At 46.0% G+C, this 19,326-nt stretch overlaps 1 protein-coding gene across 4 annotated transcripts in view; it reads left to right on the forward strand.

Moving 5' to 3' along the window:
• MPPED1 (metallophosphoesterase domain containing 1) overlaps positions 1-19,326 on the forward strand; it is a 79,123-nt gene that overhangs the window by 25,525 nt on the left and 34,272 nt on the right. For 2 of the 4 annotated variants that reach the window (XM_073567727.1, XM_073567726.1), the window contains exon 2: positions 9,434-9,691. In XM_073567727.1, the coding sequence (XP_073423828.1) occupies positions 9,540-9,691 (152 nt within the window). In that variant the 5' untranslated portion in view covers positions 9,434-9,539. Of the gene's footprint in view, positions 1-3,763; positions 4,036-9,433; positions 9,692-19,326 lie in introns of those variants that run through there. The other 2 variants (XM_073567724.1, XM_073567728.1) reach the window with 2 other exon arrangements.

The following is a 19,326-nucleotide window of genomic DNA, read 5'->3' on the forward strand; positions in this document are numbered from 1 at the left end:
CCTGTGAAGCCGAGGTCATGTTTGACCCATCGGCGACATCAAATAAAGACTGTGTCAGTTTTATGAACATTTTACACGTTTTATGTTTACAGGAGCCATCATGGTCGGGGATGACCATGTTTTAGGAGGGAGGAGTGTAAGGAGGTGGCGGGTACCCTCAATTGCCTCCTCTCCTACAGACCGAGCCCATGTGGCATCCCTATGGTTCCCTCATGTTTTACATTGCTGTGATGTATATGCTAGGTAACTGCATTTGTACATAGTTAGCTTAGGGATAGAAGGAGTTAAGAAGGGGGATGGTCCAACCGGCTTACAGGAGGATTTCCTGTTCCTGCAGCAGAGTTCGAGCAGGCTTGCCTGGGACAGGACGCTCTCCTCAACCTAGAACAGAAGGGGCGTCGGTCAAGGGGATGAAAGCTGCTCAGGCAGTGTGGATAGGTCCTGGTACTGTGGGACCATCTCCAGAAGGACTGTTGTGGGTCTCAAATATGCATGGGAGTCATTGATGCTGTGTAGTCTCCAGAAATTGCAGGGACAGAGTATGAAGCATTGTATTGTTTACAGTAAAGTTTTCCTGTTGGAACAGAACTGTGGCCTGTGGTGTTTTCCTGAGTGTTCATCCCTAGCGACTGACGTGAGTGTGTGATTAAGGTAAAAGACTGCGACACACGACTGGGACTTCACCTGCCTTTTCTATGTACAAGGTGCTGGGGTGCTCACTGACTGTTGTTTAACGTATTCGGCCATAACTACCACCTCGTGCCACCTTGTTACATGTGTTCAGAGTGGGAGGGAAAGAGGGGCTATGGGAATATCATACTGTGCGTGGGCATATGTACTGTGGGGGGCAACCTACCGTGTGAAGGGCTGTGGGGCAACATTGTGTGTGTGGGAAGAAAGGGCTATGGAGATATCATACTGTGTGTTTGTGAAAGTACTGTGGGGGCAGCAGACTGTGTGCGTGCGCAGAGTGGGAAGGAAGGAGGGGCTATGTGGGGGCATAGCACTGTGTAGGGAGCACTGTAGGGTCCATGAGAGCAGTACTGCACTGTGTAGAAACACTAATGCGATTCCCTAGGAGTAATATTTCTGTGTGGGTGCATATAAATGTGTTGGCGATGTTAGGGAAGTGGATTAAGGTAAAATATAACCTATTGCCTGCGCTGCATGTGCCGCCCTCCCCTGACTTTGGTATTGCTTATATATAGTTTGCAGTGTGTAGACCACAGATGATCAATTTTGAAGGTGCATTACCAGGCTTTAGCAGAAGAGGGCAGCAAAGAAGAGAGAATAATGTAAATGTTCCTCTTTTTAGTGAAAAAAAATATTTTTTTAATTTTTTTTTTTGCAATCTTGTCCATTTTCCGGGGACCAACCGGCAGGATCACTTTGTATCCGGGACTATAACACAAAACTTGAAAAGAGCGCTGATCGATGTGTTATCACAGATCTCAGTAGGATATGGCCGGCTGGCGGTGTCCTGACTCCCCTCTGGTGGGGTAACCGGTGAGGCAGTTGGATTATGACTGTTTGATCCTTTTTGCTGCCTCATTCCTTCACCACTTTATCAAACAATATTCATCTCATGGTCTGAGCTGGGAAACAGCGCCACTCCTGTCCACAGGCTGTGTCTGGTATTGTAGCTGTTTACTTGAATAGATCAAAGCTGCAATACCGGACACAACCTAAGTACAAGAGAGGCGCTGTTTGTATTATTTCTTACAATCTTACAGAACTTCTGCTCGTTGTGTCAGATCTCGACCTTCAACATATATAAATCGGTATAGGACTTGGAAAAAGTAACAGCGCCTCCCCGGTCTGCAGGCTGTGACTGGTACTGCAACGCCGGTCAATTTTACGTGTAATTTTAGCCGGAAATGACTGATAACAGAGAACAAAAGACTGAATTATACCTGGGTCCCCATTGTATCCCTTCAGCCTCAGTCTATGGGGGGCACTTACTGCTTCATTGCAATTTTTTTTTATTATTTATTAATATTTAGCGAATTTCTGGTAAAATTTTGCTATCATACAAGATGTTCTGAGGAAGCAAAGCTGCAGTGTAAAGCATTAAGGAGATATAGAACAGCAAATAGAGATGTCATCTGATGAAAAGTTTTCATAGAAAGTTATATACAGACTCGTTTTTCAAAACTTGAGACAAAACTTACTTTTATTAAGCAGATGTAGCAGTGCCGAGTGTGTAATTTGGCATAACTTATTTTGACAATACTTGGAAGCGTGCAGTATATGCAGATGTTGCAGGGTTGAGTTTGATCACTGATCAGAACTCGGTGATCTACTGGGATCAGATGAAACCGTTTCGCTTAGGCACAGACATAGCAGGGGTGAGTTGGTCATAGGGATGCAGTAATGCAATTTAATTCTTCATGGAAGCATTTATGTAGATCTAGCAGAGCTGAGTTGGCAGAACTCATGGCGACTTACAGTAAATGTGTAATGAAACATTTTCATTGAAGCATAGGTATAGTGTTTAGCAGAGCTGAGTTTGCCACTAAGCCTTCACGTTTCAGGAACGGTACAGCAGAGCTGAGTCGGTCACAAAGAGATTATGTTTCAAGCACGGTATAGCCGAGCTTAGTTAGCCATAAATCCATGATGTATCAAGCACAGAATAGCAGAGCTGAGTCGGTCACAAAGAGATGATGTTTCAAGCACGGAATAGTAGAGCTCAGTTGGTTGTGAAGCAATGACATTTCAAACAGGGTACAGCAGAGCTGAGTTGGTCACTAAATAATGACATTTCCCAGCACCGAATAGCAGGGCTGAATTCGTCATGAAACAATGACTTTTAAAGCATGTTATAGCAGGGCTGTGTTGGTCGTGTAGCTGTGATATTTCTAGCACGGTATAGCAGGGATGAGTTGGTCGTGAAGCGATGAGGTGTCAAGCACGATATGGCAGTGCTGAGTTGGTAATGAAGCTAAGACTTTCCAAGCACAGTATAGCAGGGCTGAGTCGGTCACAAAGAGTTGTTTCAAGCAAAGAATGGCAGAGCTGAGTTGGTCACTAAGAAAAGATGTTTCAAGCACATTATAGCAAATCTGAATTAGCCATGAAGTTTCAAGCATGGTACAGCTGAGCTGAGTTGGTCATGAAGCGATGACGTTTCAAGCACAGTGTAGCACAGCTGTGTTGGTAGTGCAGCTATGATGTTTCAACTATGGTATAGCAGAGCTGATTTGGTCACGACACGATGATGAGTCAAGCACAATATAACAGAGCTGAGTTGGTCACAGAGCGATGATATTTTGAGCACGGTACAGCAGAGCTGAGTTGTTCAAGAAGCAATGATGTTTTGAGCACAGTATAGCAGGGTGGAAATTGTTTGTGAAGCAATGACGTTTCAAGCACGATAGAGCAGAGCTGAGTTGGTCATGGGAGCGAATGACGTTTCAAGCACGATAGAGCAGAGCTGAGTTGGTCATGGGAGCGAATGACGTTTCAAGCACAGTATAGCAGAGCTGAGTTGGTCAGGGAGCGATGGACGTATCAAGCACGGTATAGCAGGGCTCAGTTGGTCATGAAGTGATTGACGTTTCAAGCACAGTATAGCAGAGCTGAATTGGTCATGGAGCGATGGACGTTTCAAGCATGGTACAGCTGAGCTGAGTTGGCCACGGAGCGATGGACATTTCAAGCAGGGTACAGCAGAGCTGAGTCGGTCATTTGGTACTCATCATTGTGTTATTTTGCTCAGTGACAAACACGCCTCTGCTGCATCTGTTGCACTTGGTGACGCCTGGCGCCTCCGTGTTTTCTATACCCCTTCCCTCTTATCCGTACGGCGGGGAGCGCTAATAAGCGGGCGGCATGTGGAGGGGCCGCTGTGTACAATTATAGGGGGGTGCTGGGACCGGTGTCAATCATCGCAGCCTCCACACCCCCCGCCGTACGCAGACATCCAGCAGCCGCGTCCTCTCCAGCGCGCACATGAGATTAGCGGAGCTTTGGTGTCTGTCAGCGAGGAGCGGAGCCCGGACAAAAGCGTCTGAGATCCGGCATTGTGCGGAGGTCAGTGCCCTGGGGAAGGCGTCACTTGTCCCATTGTGTCCGGGGTCTGTTTCGGGTGGGTTTGGGGGGCTGCGTAGATCTACATAGGATTTCACCCCATTGTATGCGAGCAGCGGTGCATTCCAGCACTGGGGGGGACGATCATCGGATCTAACGCCACAAAGTGCAAAACCGCTGCAAAATGACGGCTTATGTGACCGTGGGCAAAAAAAGTGCAGCGCCCTCCGGTAACTTCCCTAGTTTGTGTCTGGGGTTATTGTCTTTACATTGGCGCAGCGTCTGCTGGGAGAGAAGCCGCCTGCAAACGGGCCACTAATATATCTTAAAGACCCATCACCCTGATTTATAAAAATGACCTGGAAATGGGATTTGTGGCACCGGTAATGGCCATTATGGGTTGTCACCCAGCTTTCCAAAGTTCCTGAGTGGCATTTACTATCATGATCGATTCACTTTTGTTATTTGTCCTTCTGGGAAAAGATGGGTGACGGACAGCCATTATCATCTAAGGGTTGTCAGCGCTAATTATGGGTTGTCACCACTTCCAGAGTCACCCAGCTTTCTGCGCACCCTGAATGGCATTAATATTTTGTTCTTCCGTGAAAAGATGGGTGACAGTCAGTAATCATCACCATATAGGGGTTGACTACACCAATTTTATTTTAGAGGCTGTCATGACTATTTATTAGGGTTTGTCACCCAGCTTTCCACAGAACCGGATGGGTTAGTTACTTTATACTGTTATGTAGCATTTTAGATTTATAAATGATAAAATCCAGATTTTTGTTGCTCAGAATTTGTGGAAAGCTGAAGAATAGCCCTATATGGTGACTATTTGGGCCATCACCCAGCTTTCCGCAGACTCTGACTGGTATGGCTACCTGCTTTTAGAAAAATTGTCACTCTACAGTACATAACAGTATAACATTACATGCCATTCAGGTGGTGGTGGGAAAGTGATGTGAGTGGCACTAATGGGTGCCATTATGTTGGCTTTGTCACCCAGCTCGCCACGGATCCTGACTTTATTTTATACTGTTATGTAGATTTAAATATAAAAATTCAAATATACGACAGTTACAATTTGTGGAAAACTGGAGACTAGCCCTATATGGTAGTCAATTTGATACTTTAAGGAACTGTCACCCAGCTTTCTACAGACCCTGAGTGAAATATTACTTTATACTGATATGGTGGTTAAAAATGCAGCTTTACGTCACTCTGAATCCAGGTGAAGCTTGAAGAGTCGGTGATGATAGATATTGCAATGCTCACAAGTGGTGTCACACAGCTTTCCTCATACCCTGAATGATATATATCGTCACCAATCCAGATTTGTCATTCAGAATGTGGGGAAAGCTGGAGACCAGCTTCAAATGTTACCCATTATTAAACCTCGTGGTGTGGCAACCCAGCTTTCTACAGACCCTGAATGACATCTAAACCTGGATTTTTACAAACGTTGTCTGACTCGGGGTCTAGGGAGAGCTTCTATAAGCACCATAATGATAGTCATTAATGGCTGTTACCCATTTTTCCACAAACTCACGAATGGCGGCACTTTATTTTATAAGGTTAGATGTAGCATTACTTTATCAAAACTAATGCTGATTTATGTGATATTCAGGAACTGGGGAAAGCCGAGTGATGGCTACTAATAATAGAGCTCATAGGTGCAGTCTCTTAGCTTCAATGGAAGATGTTTGTATATATAACTGTGTGTGTTTTGGTCCAGTGAGACAAAAGGTTGAATCTTTTGGCCATAATTTCAAAAGGTATGTTTGATTCAAAGTCAACACTGCACATTACCAAAGAACACCATACCCACAGTGAAGCATGGTGGAGACAGCATTGTGATTTGGGGCTGTTCATTAGCAACTCGAACAAGAGTCTTAGTCGAGATGGAAGGAATTATAAACTGTTCCAAATATCAGTGAATTTTGCATCAAAACCTTTAGACCTCTGCTAAAAATCTGAAGTTGAAGAGGAATTTCATCTTTCCTTATGACAGTGACCTTAAACAACCTCCATGTGTCCCTGCTGTGCCGCTGCTGTCCTCCTCCAGGCTGCACTGACTACCAGGACACACTCCATACTCACAACATAGTACATTTCATATAACGGAATTGTCCACGGTTAGAATATTACAGACGCTTTCTTTCAGTAACATTGCCGCATATTTTACAGGTTAGAAAACTTATATTTAAAAAGAATAGCTTTTTTTTTTTCCAAAACAACGCCACACCTGTCTACAGGTTGCGTGTGGTATTGCAATTCATTCCTATCTACTTCAATAGATCACAGCAGCACTTTCAACCCTTTGTCAGGGGTGGCGCTGTTTCTAAAAGAAAACAACCATTTCTTTTCTTTTTTTTCTAATTATCTTTAAGATTAAAATATGCCCCTAAACAGTTCATGATCATGTGACCATAAGACTAAGTGGTCTGTGCCCAAAAATAAGAAACAAAGCCACAGTGCCCCTACAGAGAGCAGGACAATTTAATTGAGAGTGTAATTCCTTATTTCTCCTGCGGGGGAGCTGCAGGTAAATGAAACACTTGTTGCTCGTTTCTTCAACAGTTGATGGTCAATTAGCAGAAGTTTTTCTTTTCTGTTTTTGAGGACCCTTCTGACAAAAATGGACAGTTCCTTTAAGAATTACAGTACATTGATCATAATCAACTTTCGCGCTGAGGAGCAACGGCAAAATAGATCCCAGAAGTGTAACCGGCAAGAATTAGGGGTTACACCAATTTTTTACGATAATTTTTGATTAATTGAGGTTAATTTAGGTCTTGTCGAAGTCACGCGAGGCGGGAAGATGGGAGGAGGCTTCTGGTTGACAGGCGGGTCGGTGGGCGCTCGGCTGACGTTGTCAGGTACTGCGGATGATCTGATATTGAAAAGTGAGTGTGATTACTGTCTGAGCGGCTCAGCGGGTTCCTACCACAGAAGTAAGAATTCCCAGCCATAAATATCGCGCGGTGACATCCCGCTATTAAAATCTCACTAACATATGCTGCAGTTAATGAGGTCTGGGGGCTGTCTGCTTCTTCGATCACGGCGCACAACAGAACGCCAGCCACCGCATAATCAGGAGCGGAGCCGCACAGGTCAGGAGCAGGAGCCTGCCGAAACCGTCACATCGGCAATAATCCCTCATTTTTTCCTCTACCTTCATTCTTCCTATTAGATGTCAGTAGGAAACGTCCTACAGTCTTAAAAGGAATGTTCATAAAAACCTAAAAGGGGTAGGAAGGATGGCCAGATCATGGAGGAGAAAGGGTCTTATTTCTTTGACGGAGAGGTCCTCACTTTGGGCTTGAAGAAGAAGCGTTGAAGAAGTTGAACACCTCTGATCCTCTCCACCCCCAAATTATGCCACTGGTATATCTACTACTATAAAGCCACCACTACTTAGTGGCGTCTACCACCCAGTCCTCTGCAGTCACAGACCACTCACAGCTGTGTGATGGCACTTGGGTCTTTTTGGGTAGGAGTCTATCCTCATGGCACATCTAGAATTGTCAATCTTTGCCCCCTTTTCCTTGCAGTAGCTCCACATCTCTCGAATTGCGAGGGCATCTGTTGTGTATAGTGCCATCTTTAGGTCACCCACAGATTTTAACACAAATTCAAGTTTGGGCTATTCCAAAACCTTGATCTTCTTCTGGTGAAGCCATTATTTTTCTGATTTGGAGGTCGCTGTCTTGCGGTAAGATGAAATTCCGCATCAACTTCAGATTTCTTCTTCTGGTGAAGCCATTATTTTTCTGATTTGTAGGTCGCTGTCGTGCGGAAAGGTGAAATACCTCTTCAACTTCAGATTTCTTCTTCTGGTGAAGCCATTATTTTGCTGATTAGGACGTTGTTTAGGGTCACTATCATAAGGAAAGATATAATTTCTCTTCAACTTCAGATTTTTAGCAGAGGCCTAAAGGTTTTGTTGCAAAATATACTGATATTTGGAACAGTTTATAATTCCTTCCATCTTTACTAAGAACCTAATTCGAGTTGCCGATGAACAGCCTCAAATCACAATGCTGTCTCCATCATGCTTCACTGTGGGTATGGTGTTCTTTTGATAATGCGCAGTGTTGACATACCTTTTGAAATTATGGCCAAAAAGTTCAACCTTTTGTCTCACCGGACCAAAACACATTTTCCCTCATGCTTTTGGTAGAACTGATGTAGTCTTTGGAAAAACATATCCAGGCTTGGATGCTTTTCTTTGTGAAAAAGCGTTTCCGCCTTGCCACCCTACCCCACAGCCCAAATATATGAATGATATGGGAGATTGTTGTCACATGCAGTACACAACCAAAACTTGCCAGAAATTCCTGCAGCTCCTTTAATGTTACTGTAGGCCTCTTGGCAACCTCCCAGAGGCTACGTAAAGAAATGTATTTTAGAAAATTTTTGTAGGATGCTCAATTCTACCGGGGTGGGAGACTGATTTTTCCGCAAGACAGACCGTGACTATTGTGGAGGCCGAGCCAACAGGCTGACATTAATTCTGCACAATAAGAGACACAGTGGCTTTTACGCCTCTCCAGGTCTCCGTCTAACCATTAGACGACCAGGTGTTGGGCAAAGCTGAAAACTAGACTCATCAGAGAAGATGACCTTACTCCAGTCCTCTATGGTCCAATCCATCTATTTTTTTATGCTTTTTTGTGTTCTGCATGGTCCGTTTTTGGCATTATTACATAGACCACGTATAGCAGTATTACGTCAGCACGCGATGGCGGTATTATTTAGGAACACTGTGGCCTTCTAGGCTCCATATCACGTTCTCCTGCCCTCCGCCTGCTCTCGTAACCATTTACGATGTAAAGATTGGGTAAAATAAAGCCTCAATTAGAAATCTGCTCCTGTTTCCAGTGTCTGACGGTAATTATATCTTCCTGCGTGGCGGGAGAAAAAAAAACAACAAAAAACTTACCTTCTGTTAAAAAAAAAACAAAAAAAAAACACAAAGCTCTGTCATTTTAATGGCTGCTTTTTAGCAACATTTAAAGGCTTGTCGCCTGTCATGTGCGGGAATGTAAAATTAATTTTCTTTTTTATCTTTCCTGGAAGAAAAAAAAATTAATACAAAGGACGGGAGAGAAAAAAATGGGTTGTTTGGAGTTGGCGGCGTTAGATCCAGATTGAAAAAAAAAAAAAAAAAAATCCTCAGAAATCGATGGTATATTTATTTTACTTTTTAAAGATGCGTTAACCCTTTGTTTTCTAAAAATGGTTCTCAATTTGCGAATGAAGGGTTAAAAATGTTGGGGGGGATAATAACGGACTATGACAAGCCTTCATAAATATACACCCCCCTCCCCGCCGGGGATTTCGCACATGGCTCATGTGTGAAACACTTACATCTTCTGCCTTTTTTTTTTTTTAGGATTTCTAGGAGGGGAGACGGAGAAGATGACAGACTCGTCTCTCATCGGGGTGGGAAGATAGCAGGGACGATCGTATGAAAATAAATCCAGGACCACACTGCGACGATGGCGTACACCCACTCGCACATCATGGCATCGAGAAGGCACCCGCCGAGTCGAGTCATTATTGAGCTAGACGAGTACAGCTCCAATCCCACCCAGGCGTTCACCTTCTACAACATCAACCAGGGACGATTCCAGCCGCCCCATGTGCAAATGTGAGTACACCCATCGCAGAAGGGGATTCTTAATGAGCCGAGTGATTGCACGCACTGACGCGCAGGTTTTACATAGGACTGCAGGTAGACCTATTACACTATGAATCTTTATGGAGAAGTTCTTTTACTTTTTCTACCATTGTTTCATGATGATTATATATTTAGGAACCTAAAAGTGTAAAAGTGGTTTAGTGAGGATGATAGAAAGATAGATAAATAGATAGATGATAGATAGATAGATAGATAGATATAGATGATAGATAGATAATAGATAGATAATAGATATATATATAGATAATAGATAGTATATAGATAGATAATAGATAGATGATAGATATAGATGATCGATGATAGATATAGATGATAGATATATAGATAATAGATATATAGAGAGATAGATAGATAGATAATAGATAGATAGATAATATATAGACAGATAATAGATAGATGATAGATATAGATGATAAATAGATAGATAGATAATAGCTATAGATGATAGATATATAGATAATAGATAATAGATAATAGATATATATATATATATAGATAATAGATATAGATGATAGATAGATAGATAATAGATAGATAATAGATATATAGATAATAGATATATATAGATAATATATAGATAATAGATAGATGATAGATATATATAGATAGATAATAGATATAGATGATAGATATATAGATAGATAATAGATATAGATGATAGATAGATAATAGATATATAGATAATAGATAGAAAAGATAGATAGATAGATAATAGATAATAGATGATACATAGATAATAGATAGAAAAGATAGATAGATAATAGATGATAGATAGATAATAGATAGATAATAGATAGATAATAGATGGATAATAGATAAATAATAGATAATAAATAGATATAGATAATAGATAGATAATAGATGATAGATAAATAGATAGATAGATAGATAATAGATATATAGATGATAGATAGATGATAGATAATATATAGATAATAGATATAGATAATAGATAGATAATAGATGATGCTATTTACAGACTTATCACTTATTGCTATATTCCTCCGACAGGCTGAATATGATGCAGAATATTCTACCCTTTTTTTTATCTTTCCCGTGTAATCCGTGATTGCTAATCAGGAGAACTGTGCAGTATTATGATCATACACCGCGGCCGCTCGATCTCAGCAACGTAGGGAGACAGAAATGAAAGTTTCTATCTTGCGCTTCTGCCATCATTTGTTCGGCTGTCTGAATGGTGAAATGTAAAATCATCACCTGACACCGAGGAATGATTGTTATGGAGGCTCAGAGAAAGTATTTATTATGTTCCATAAATATCAGTGAGCGCTGCGGCGATAAATACGGAATAAAGCAGAACGGATGCTCACCTGTCAGCGAGGATAGAGAGGAGAAGGATGGGGCTGCGTGAAATCACAGCAAACTAGAGAGTTAGTACGATTTTATTTATATTATTTATTATACCGAAAAGGTCAAACCTTTTATTTATTTCTTTTTTTAACATTTCTTTTATTTATTTCCAAGAATGGGGAAAATAAATAAATACATTTTTAGAAGATGACACAAACCAAATTATAAACTCCAAATTCTCACTTCAAGTTTGCCATTTCAGCAGTCAGAGGGTTAACTTGAAGCTTCTGGGCCCCAGTGCAAAATATAACAGGGTCCCCACCTACCACATACAATATATATGTGATAGAAAGGCTTTGGGGGTCTCTTTAGGCAAAGGGCTCAGAAGCGACTGCGACCATTGCACCTACTGTAGCCATGGGCCATAGTTTGGCAAGTTAAAGCCCAACTACATGGACATTGAAGTTCCCTTCTGGGTGTCACATCCAAGGGAGAACACAGAGCTCCCATTAGGGTAGAACTGGTGTCACAAGGCCCAAACTCACCTGGGGACTTCCACTTAGCCACCAGATATGACATGGGAGGTTTGAAGCTTCATGTACAACGTTAAGGCTCAATTCGCAGGTGAGGATGTGCAAAAGGGACCAGAAGCATTGGTGCTGCAAGGAACAGCAAGACTGGAAATGCTGTCCGGCACGTAGAGCACTGTGGAACAGCAGAGCTGGATTTGCTGGATGCCACCTGGAGCAGCATAGAACAGGAGAGCTGAAAATGCTGGACACCACCTGGAGCAACATAGAAGAGGAGAGCTGAACATGCTGGACACCATCTGGAGCAGCATAGAAGAGGAGAGCTGAAGATGCTGGACACCACCTGGAGCAGCATAGAACAGGAGAGCTGAACATACTGGACACCACCTGGAACAGCATAGAACAGGAGAACTGAAAATGCTGGACACCACCTGGAGCAGCATAGAAGAGGAGAGCTGAAGATGCTGGACACCACCTGGAGCAGCATAGAAGAGGAGAGCTGAAAATGCTGGACACCACCTGGAGCAGCATAGAACAGGAGAGGTGAAAATGCTTGACACCACCTGGAACAGCATAGAACAGGAGAGCTGAAGATGCTGGACACCACCTGGAGCAGCATAGACGAGGAGAGCTGAAGATGCTGGACACCACCTGGAGCAGCATAGAACAGGAGAGCTGAAGATGCTGGACACCACCTGGAGCAGCATAGAACAGGAGAGCTGAAAATGCTGGACACCACCGGGGGAGCAGCATAGAAGAGGAGAGCTGAAAATGCTGGACACCACCTGGAGCAGCATAGAAGAGGAGAGCTGAAAATGCTGGACACCACCTGGAGCAGCATAGAACAGGAGAGCTGAAGATGCTGGACAGTGGACACCACCTGGAGCAGCATAGAACAGGAGAGCTGAAAATGCTGGACACCACCTGGAGCAGCATAGCACAGGAGAGCTGAAAATGCTGGACACCACCTGGAGCAGCATAGCACAGGAGAGCTGAAAATGCTGGACACCACCTGGAGCAGCATAGCACAAGAGAGCTAAAGATGCTGGACACCACCTGGAGCAGCATAGAACAGGAGAGCTGAAGATGCTGGACACCACCTGGAGCAGCATAGAACAGGAGAGCTGAAGATGCTGGACACCACCTGGAGCAGCATAGAACAGGAGAGCTGAAGATGCTGGACACCACCTGGAGCAGCATAGAACAGGAGAGCTGAAGATGCTGGACACCACCTGGAGCAGCATAGAACAGGAGAGCTGAAGATGCTGGACACCACCTGGAGCAGCATAGAACAGGAGAGCTGAAGATGCTGGACACCACCTGGAGCAGCATAGAACAGGAGAGCTGAAAATGCTGGACACCACCTGGAGCAGCATAGCACAGGAGAGCTGAAAATGCTGGACACCACCTTGAGCAGCATAGCACAGGAGAGCTGAAAATGCTGGACACCACCTTGAGCAGCATAGCACAGGAGAGCTGAACATGCTGGACACCACCTGGAGCAGCATAGAACAGGAGAGCTGAAGATGCTGGACAGTGGACACCACCTGGAGCAGCATAGAACAGGAGAGCTGAACATGCTGGACACCACCTGGAGCAGCATAGAACAGGAGAGCTGAAGATGCTGGACAGTGGACACCACCTGGAGCAGCATAGAACAGGAGAGCTAAAGATGCTGGACACCACCTGGAGCAGCATAGAACAGGAGAGCTGAAAATGCTGGACACCACCTGGAGCAGCATAGCACAGGAGAGCTGAACATGCTGGACACCACCTGGAGCAGCATAGAACAGGAGAGCTGAAAATGCTGGACACCACCTTGAGCAGCATAGCACAGGAGAGCTGAACATGCTGGACACCACCTGGAGCAGCATAGAACAGGAGAGCTGAAGATGCTGGACAGTGGACACCACCTGGAGCAGCATAGCACAGGAGAGCTGAACATGCTGGACACCACCTGGAGCAGCATAGAACAGGAGAGCTGAAGATGCTGGACAGTGGACACCACCTGGAGCAGCATAGAACAGGAGAGCTGAAAATGCTGGACACCACCTGGAGCAGCATAGAACAGAAGAGCTGAAGATGCTGGACACCACCTGGAGCAGCATAGAAGAGGAGAGCTGAAAATGCTGGACACCACCTGGAGCAGCATAGAACAGGAGAGGTGAAAATGCTTGACACCACCTGGAACAGCATAGAACAGGAGAGCTGAAGATGCTGGACACCACCTGGAGCAGCATAGACGAGGAGAGCTGAAGATGCTGGACACCACCTGGAGCAGCATAGAACAGGAGAGCTGAAGATGCTGGACACCACCTGGAGCAGCATAGAACAGGAGAGCTGAAAATGCTGGACACCACCTGGAGCAGCATAGAACAGGAGAGCTGAAAATGCTGGACACCACCTGGAGCAGCATAGAAGAGGAGAGCTGAAAATGCTGGACACCACCTGGAGCAGCATAGAACAGGAGAGCTGAAAACGCTGGACACCACCTGGAGCAGCATAGAACAGGAGAGCTGAAGATGCTGGACAGTGGACACCACCTGGAGCAGCATAGAACAGGAGAGCTGAAAATGCTGGACACCACCTTGAGCAGCATAGCACAGGAGAGCTGAAAATGCTGGACACCACCTGGAGCAGCATAGCACAGGAGAGCTGAAAATGCTGGACACCCACCTGGAGCAGCATAGCACAAGAGAGCTAAAGATGCTGGACACCACCTGGAGCAGCATAGAACAGGAGAGCTGAAGATGCTGGACACCACCTGGAGCAGCATAGAACAGGAGAGCTGAAGATGCTGGACACCACCTGGAGCAGCATAGAACAGGAGAGCTGAAGATGCTGGACACCACCTGGAGCAGCATAGAACAGGAGAGCTGAAGATGCTGGACACCACCTGGAGCAGCATAGAACAGGAGAGCTGAAGATGCTGGACACCACCTGGAGCAGCATAGAACAGGAGAGCTGAAGATGCTGGACACCACCTGGAGCAGCATAGAACAGGAGAGCTGAAAATGCTGGACACCACCTGGAGCAGCATAGCACAGGAGAGCTGAAAATGCTGGACACCACCTTGAGCAGCATAGCACAGGAGAGCTGAAAATGCTGGACACCACCTTGAGCAGCATAGAACAGGAGAGCTGAACATGCTGGACACCACCTGGAGCAGCATAGAACAGGAGAGCTGAACATGCTGGACAGTGGACACCACCTGGAGCAGCATAGAACAGGAGAGGTAAAGATGCTGGACACCACCTGGAGCAGCATAGAACAGGAGAGCTGAAAATGCTGGACACCACCTGGAGCAGCATAGCACAGGAGAGCTGAACATGCTGGACACCACCTGGAGCAGCATAGAACAGGAGAGCTGAAAATGCTGGACACCACCTTGAGCAGCATAGAACAGGAAAGCTGAAGATGCTGGACAGTGGACACCACCTGGAGCAGCATAGAACAGGAGAGCTGAACATGCTGGACACCACCTGGAGCAGCATAGAACAGGAGAGCTGAAGATGCTGGACAGTGGACACCACCTGGAGCAGCATAGAACAGGAGAGGTAAAGATGCTGGACACCACCTGGAGCAGCATAGAACAGGAGAGCTGAAAATGCTGGACACCACCTGGAGCAGCATAGCACAGGAGAGCTGAACATGCTGGACACCACCTGGAGCAGCATAGAACAGGAGAGCTGAAAATGCTGGACACCACCTTGAGCAGCATAGCACAGGAGAGCTGAACATGCTGGACACCACCTGGAGCAGCATAGAACAGGAGAGCTGAAGATGCTGGACAGTGGACACCACCTGGAGCAGCATAGCACAGGAGAGCTGAACATGCTGGACACCACCTGGAGCAGCATAGAACAGGAGAGCTGAAGATGCTGGACAGTGGACACCACCTGGAGCAGCATAGAACAGGAGAGCTGAAAATGCTGGACACCACCTGGAGCAGCATAGCACAGGAGAGCTGAACATGCTGGACACCACCTGGAGCAGCATAGAACAGGAGAGCTGAAAATGCTGGACACCACCTTGAGCAGCATAGCACAGGAGAGCTGAACATGCTGGACACCACCTGGAGCAGCATAGAACAGGAGAGCTGAAGATGCTGGACAATGGACACCACCTGGAGCAGCATAGTACAGGAGAGCTGAACATGCTGGACACCACCTGGAGCAGCATAGAACAGGAGAGCTGAAGATGCTGGACAGTGGACACCACCTGGAGCAGCATAGAACAGGAGAGCTGAAAATGCTGGACCCCACCTGGAGCAGCATAGCACAGGAGAGCTGAAAATGCTGGACACCACCTGAAGCAGCATAGCACAGGAGAGCTGAAAATGCTGGACACCACCTGGAGCAGCATAGCACAGGAGAGCTGAAGATGTTGGACACCACCTGGAGCAGCATAGCACACGAGAGCTAAAGATGCTGGACACCACCTGGAGCAGCATAGAACAGGAGAGCTGAAGATGCTGGACACCACCTGGAGCAGCATAGAACAGGAGAGCTGAAGATGCTGGACACCACCTGGAGCAGCATAGAACAGGAGAGCTGAAGATGCTGGACACCACCTGGAGCAGCATAGAACAGGAGAGCTGAAGATGCTGGACACCATCTGGAGCAGCATAGAACAGGAGAGCTGAAGATGCTGGACACCACCTGGAGCAGCATAGAACAGGAGAGCTGAATATGCTGGACACCACCTGGAGCAGCATAGAACAGGAGAGCTGAAGATGCTGGACACCACCTGGAGCAGCATAGCACAGGAGAGCTGAACATGCTGGACACTACCTGGGGCAGCATAGAACAGGAGAGCTGAAAATGCTGGACACCACCTGGAGCAGCATAGCACAGGAGAGCTGAACATGCTGGACACCACCTGGAGCAGCATAGAACAGAAGAGCTGAAGATGCTGAACATCACCTGGAGCAGCATAGAACAGGAGAGCTGAAAATGCTGGACACCACCTGGAGTAGCGTAGAACAGGAGAGCTGAAAATGCTGGACACCACCTGGAACAGCATAGAACAGAAGAGCTGAAAATGTTGGACACCACCTGGAGCAGCATAGAACAGGAGAGCTGAAAATGTTGGACACCACATGGAGCAGCATAGAACAGAAGAGCTGAAAATGCTGGACACCACCTGGAGCAGCATAGAACAGGAGAGCTGAAAATGCTGGACATCACCTCTAGCGACGTTGAGCAGCAGAGCTGGATATGCTGGATGGCACCAGGAGTAACATGGAACAGGAGAGCTGGAAATGTTGGGCGGCACCTGGAGCTACGTAAATCAGCAGAGCTGGAAATGCTAGATAGTACCTAGAGTGGCATGGAACAACAAAGCTAGAAATGATGGATGATACCCGGACCAATGTGGAACAGCAGAGCTGGAAATACTGGATGGTACCTGGAGCGGTATGTAACAGCAGAACTGGAAATTATGGACAGTACCGGAAGCATGATTTTTTTCAGCAGAGCTGAAAATGTCAGATGGCACTTGGAGCAATGTGGAATAGCAGAGCTGGATATGACAGATTGAATCTGGAGTACCATGGAACAGAAGAGCTGGGAATGTTGGATGACACCTGGAGCAATGCGGGATAGCAGAGATGGAAATACTGGACAGCACCAGTGGAATTACGTGGAACAGTAGAGCTGGAAATGCTGGATGGTACCTGGAGCAGTGTGGAATAGCAGAGCTGGATATGCCAGATTACACCTAGAGTACCATAGAACAGCAGATTTGGAAATGTCGGATGATGCCCGGAACATTGTGGAACAGCAGAGATGAAGCCGGAACAGGTGAACAACATACAATGATTGAAGCTTATCTTCATTGGCAAACTTTGTTCCCAATGTGGTGTCTTACATTTCACATAAGTGTAAATGCCCAATTAGTATTCTATCCCCCCATCCCCAGTGGATCTACTATGTTATGACCCTGAGGATCTGTACATAGATCATAATATTCCCCCACAAATCCAAATTGGGGCTTATCGGGCCTGAGAAATAATAGGGCAGCTTTCCTTTCACCAAACATAGCCAGTGCGGTGGAACTTGATCAATGCAAATAGAAATAAGAGGTGGTTAAAGGGTCCAAAGGGTCCTTACCTGACAAATTTCTAAAATGTGCCCTAGCTGTGCATAAAATAGAGGACAAAACAATGCAAACCGTAAGTGTCTGGAATTAAAGATTACAAAATTGTGGCTATAAAACACCTTAGATGCCAAGATAACTAATTACTGTGGCATCTTAGGGGTTCAGCTGCTAGGAAGCAGCTGTACAGCAGGACCAGGCACAGTCACACCTACAAGATAGCAGCTGTACAGCAGGACCAGGCACAGTCACACTTACAGGAAAGCAGCTGTACAGCAGGACCAGGCACAGTCACACCTTCTGAAATGAGCTGTACAGCAGGGCCAGGCACAGTCACATCTACAGGAAAGCAGCTGTACAACTGGACTAGTCACAGTCACACCTTCAGAAAGCAGCTGTACAGCAGGACCAGGCACAGTCACACCTACAAGAAAGCAGCTGTACAGCAGGACCAGGCACAGTCACATCTACAGGAAAGCAGCTATACAACTGGACTAGTCACAGTCACACCTTCAGAAAGCAGCTGTACAGCAGGACCAGGCACAGTCACACATACAGGATAGCAGCTGTAGAACTGAACCAGTCACAGTCACATCTTCAGAAAGCAGCTGTACAGCAGGACCAGGCATAGTCACATCTACAGGAAAGCAGCTGTACAGCAGAATCACACACAGTCACACCAACAGAAAGCAGCTGTATAGCAGGACCACACACAGTCACACTAGCAGAAAGCAGCTGTACAGCAGGGGCAGGCACAGTCACACCAACAGAAAGCAGCTGTATAGCAGGACCACACACAGTCACACTAGCAGAAAGCAGCTGTACAGCAGGGGCAGGCACAGTCACACCAACAGAAAGCAGCTGTACAGCAGGGGCAGGCACAGTCACATCTAGAAGGAAGCAGTTGTACAGCAAGACCAGGCACAGTCACACATACAGGAAAGCAGCTTTACAGCAGGACCAGCACAGTCACACATACAGGAAAGCAGCTGTTCAGCAGGACCAGGCACAGTCACACATACAGGAAAGCAGCTGTACAGCAGGACCAGGTACAGTCACACCTACAGGAAAGCAGCTATACAGCAAGACCAGGCACAGTCACACCTACAGGAAAGCAGCTGTACAGCAGGACCAGGCACAGTCACACCCTCACAAAGCAGCTGTACAGCAGTACCAGGCACAGTCACATCTACAGGATAGCAGCTGTACAACTGGACCAGTCACAGTCACACCTTCAGAAAGCAGCTGTATAACAAGGCCAGGTACAGTCACATCTACAGAAAGCAGCTGTACAGCAGGACCAGGCACAGTCACATCTACAGGACAGCAGCTGTACAGCAGGACCAGGCACAGTCACATCTACAGAAAGCAGCTGTACAGCAGGACCAGGCACAGTCACATCTACAGGACAGCAGCTGTACAGCAGGACCAGGCACAGTCACAACTACAGGACAGCAGCTGTACAGCAGAATCACACACAGTCACACCAACAGAAAGCAGCTGTACAGCAGGGGCAGGCACAGTCACATCTAGAAGAAAGTAGCTGTACAGCAGGACCAAGCACAGTCACACCTACTGTAAGGTATCTGTATAGCAGGACCAGGCACAGTCACACCTTCAGGAAAGCAGCTGTATGGCAGGACC

This window comes from Dendrobates tinctorius, unplaced genomic scaffold (genome assembly GCF_039654945.1).
Source record: "Dendrobates tinctorius isolate UK_male_01 unplaced genomic scaffold, ASM3965494v1 ptg000020l, whole genome shotgun sequence".
In the NCBI taxonomy this organism is placed as follows: Eukaryota; Metazoa; Chordata; class Amphibia; order Anura; family Dendrobatidae; genus Dendrobates; species Dendrobates tinctorius.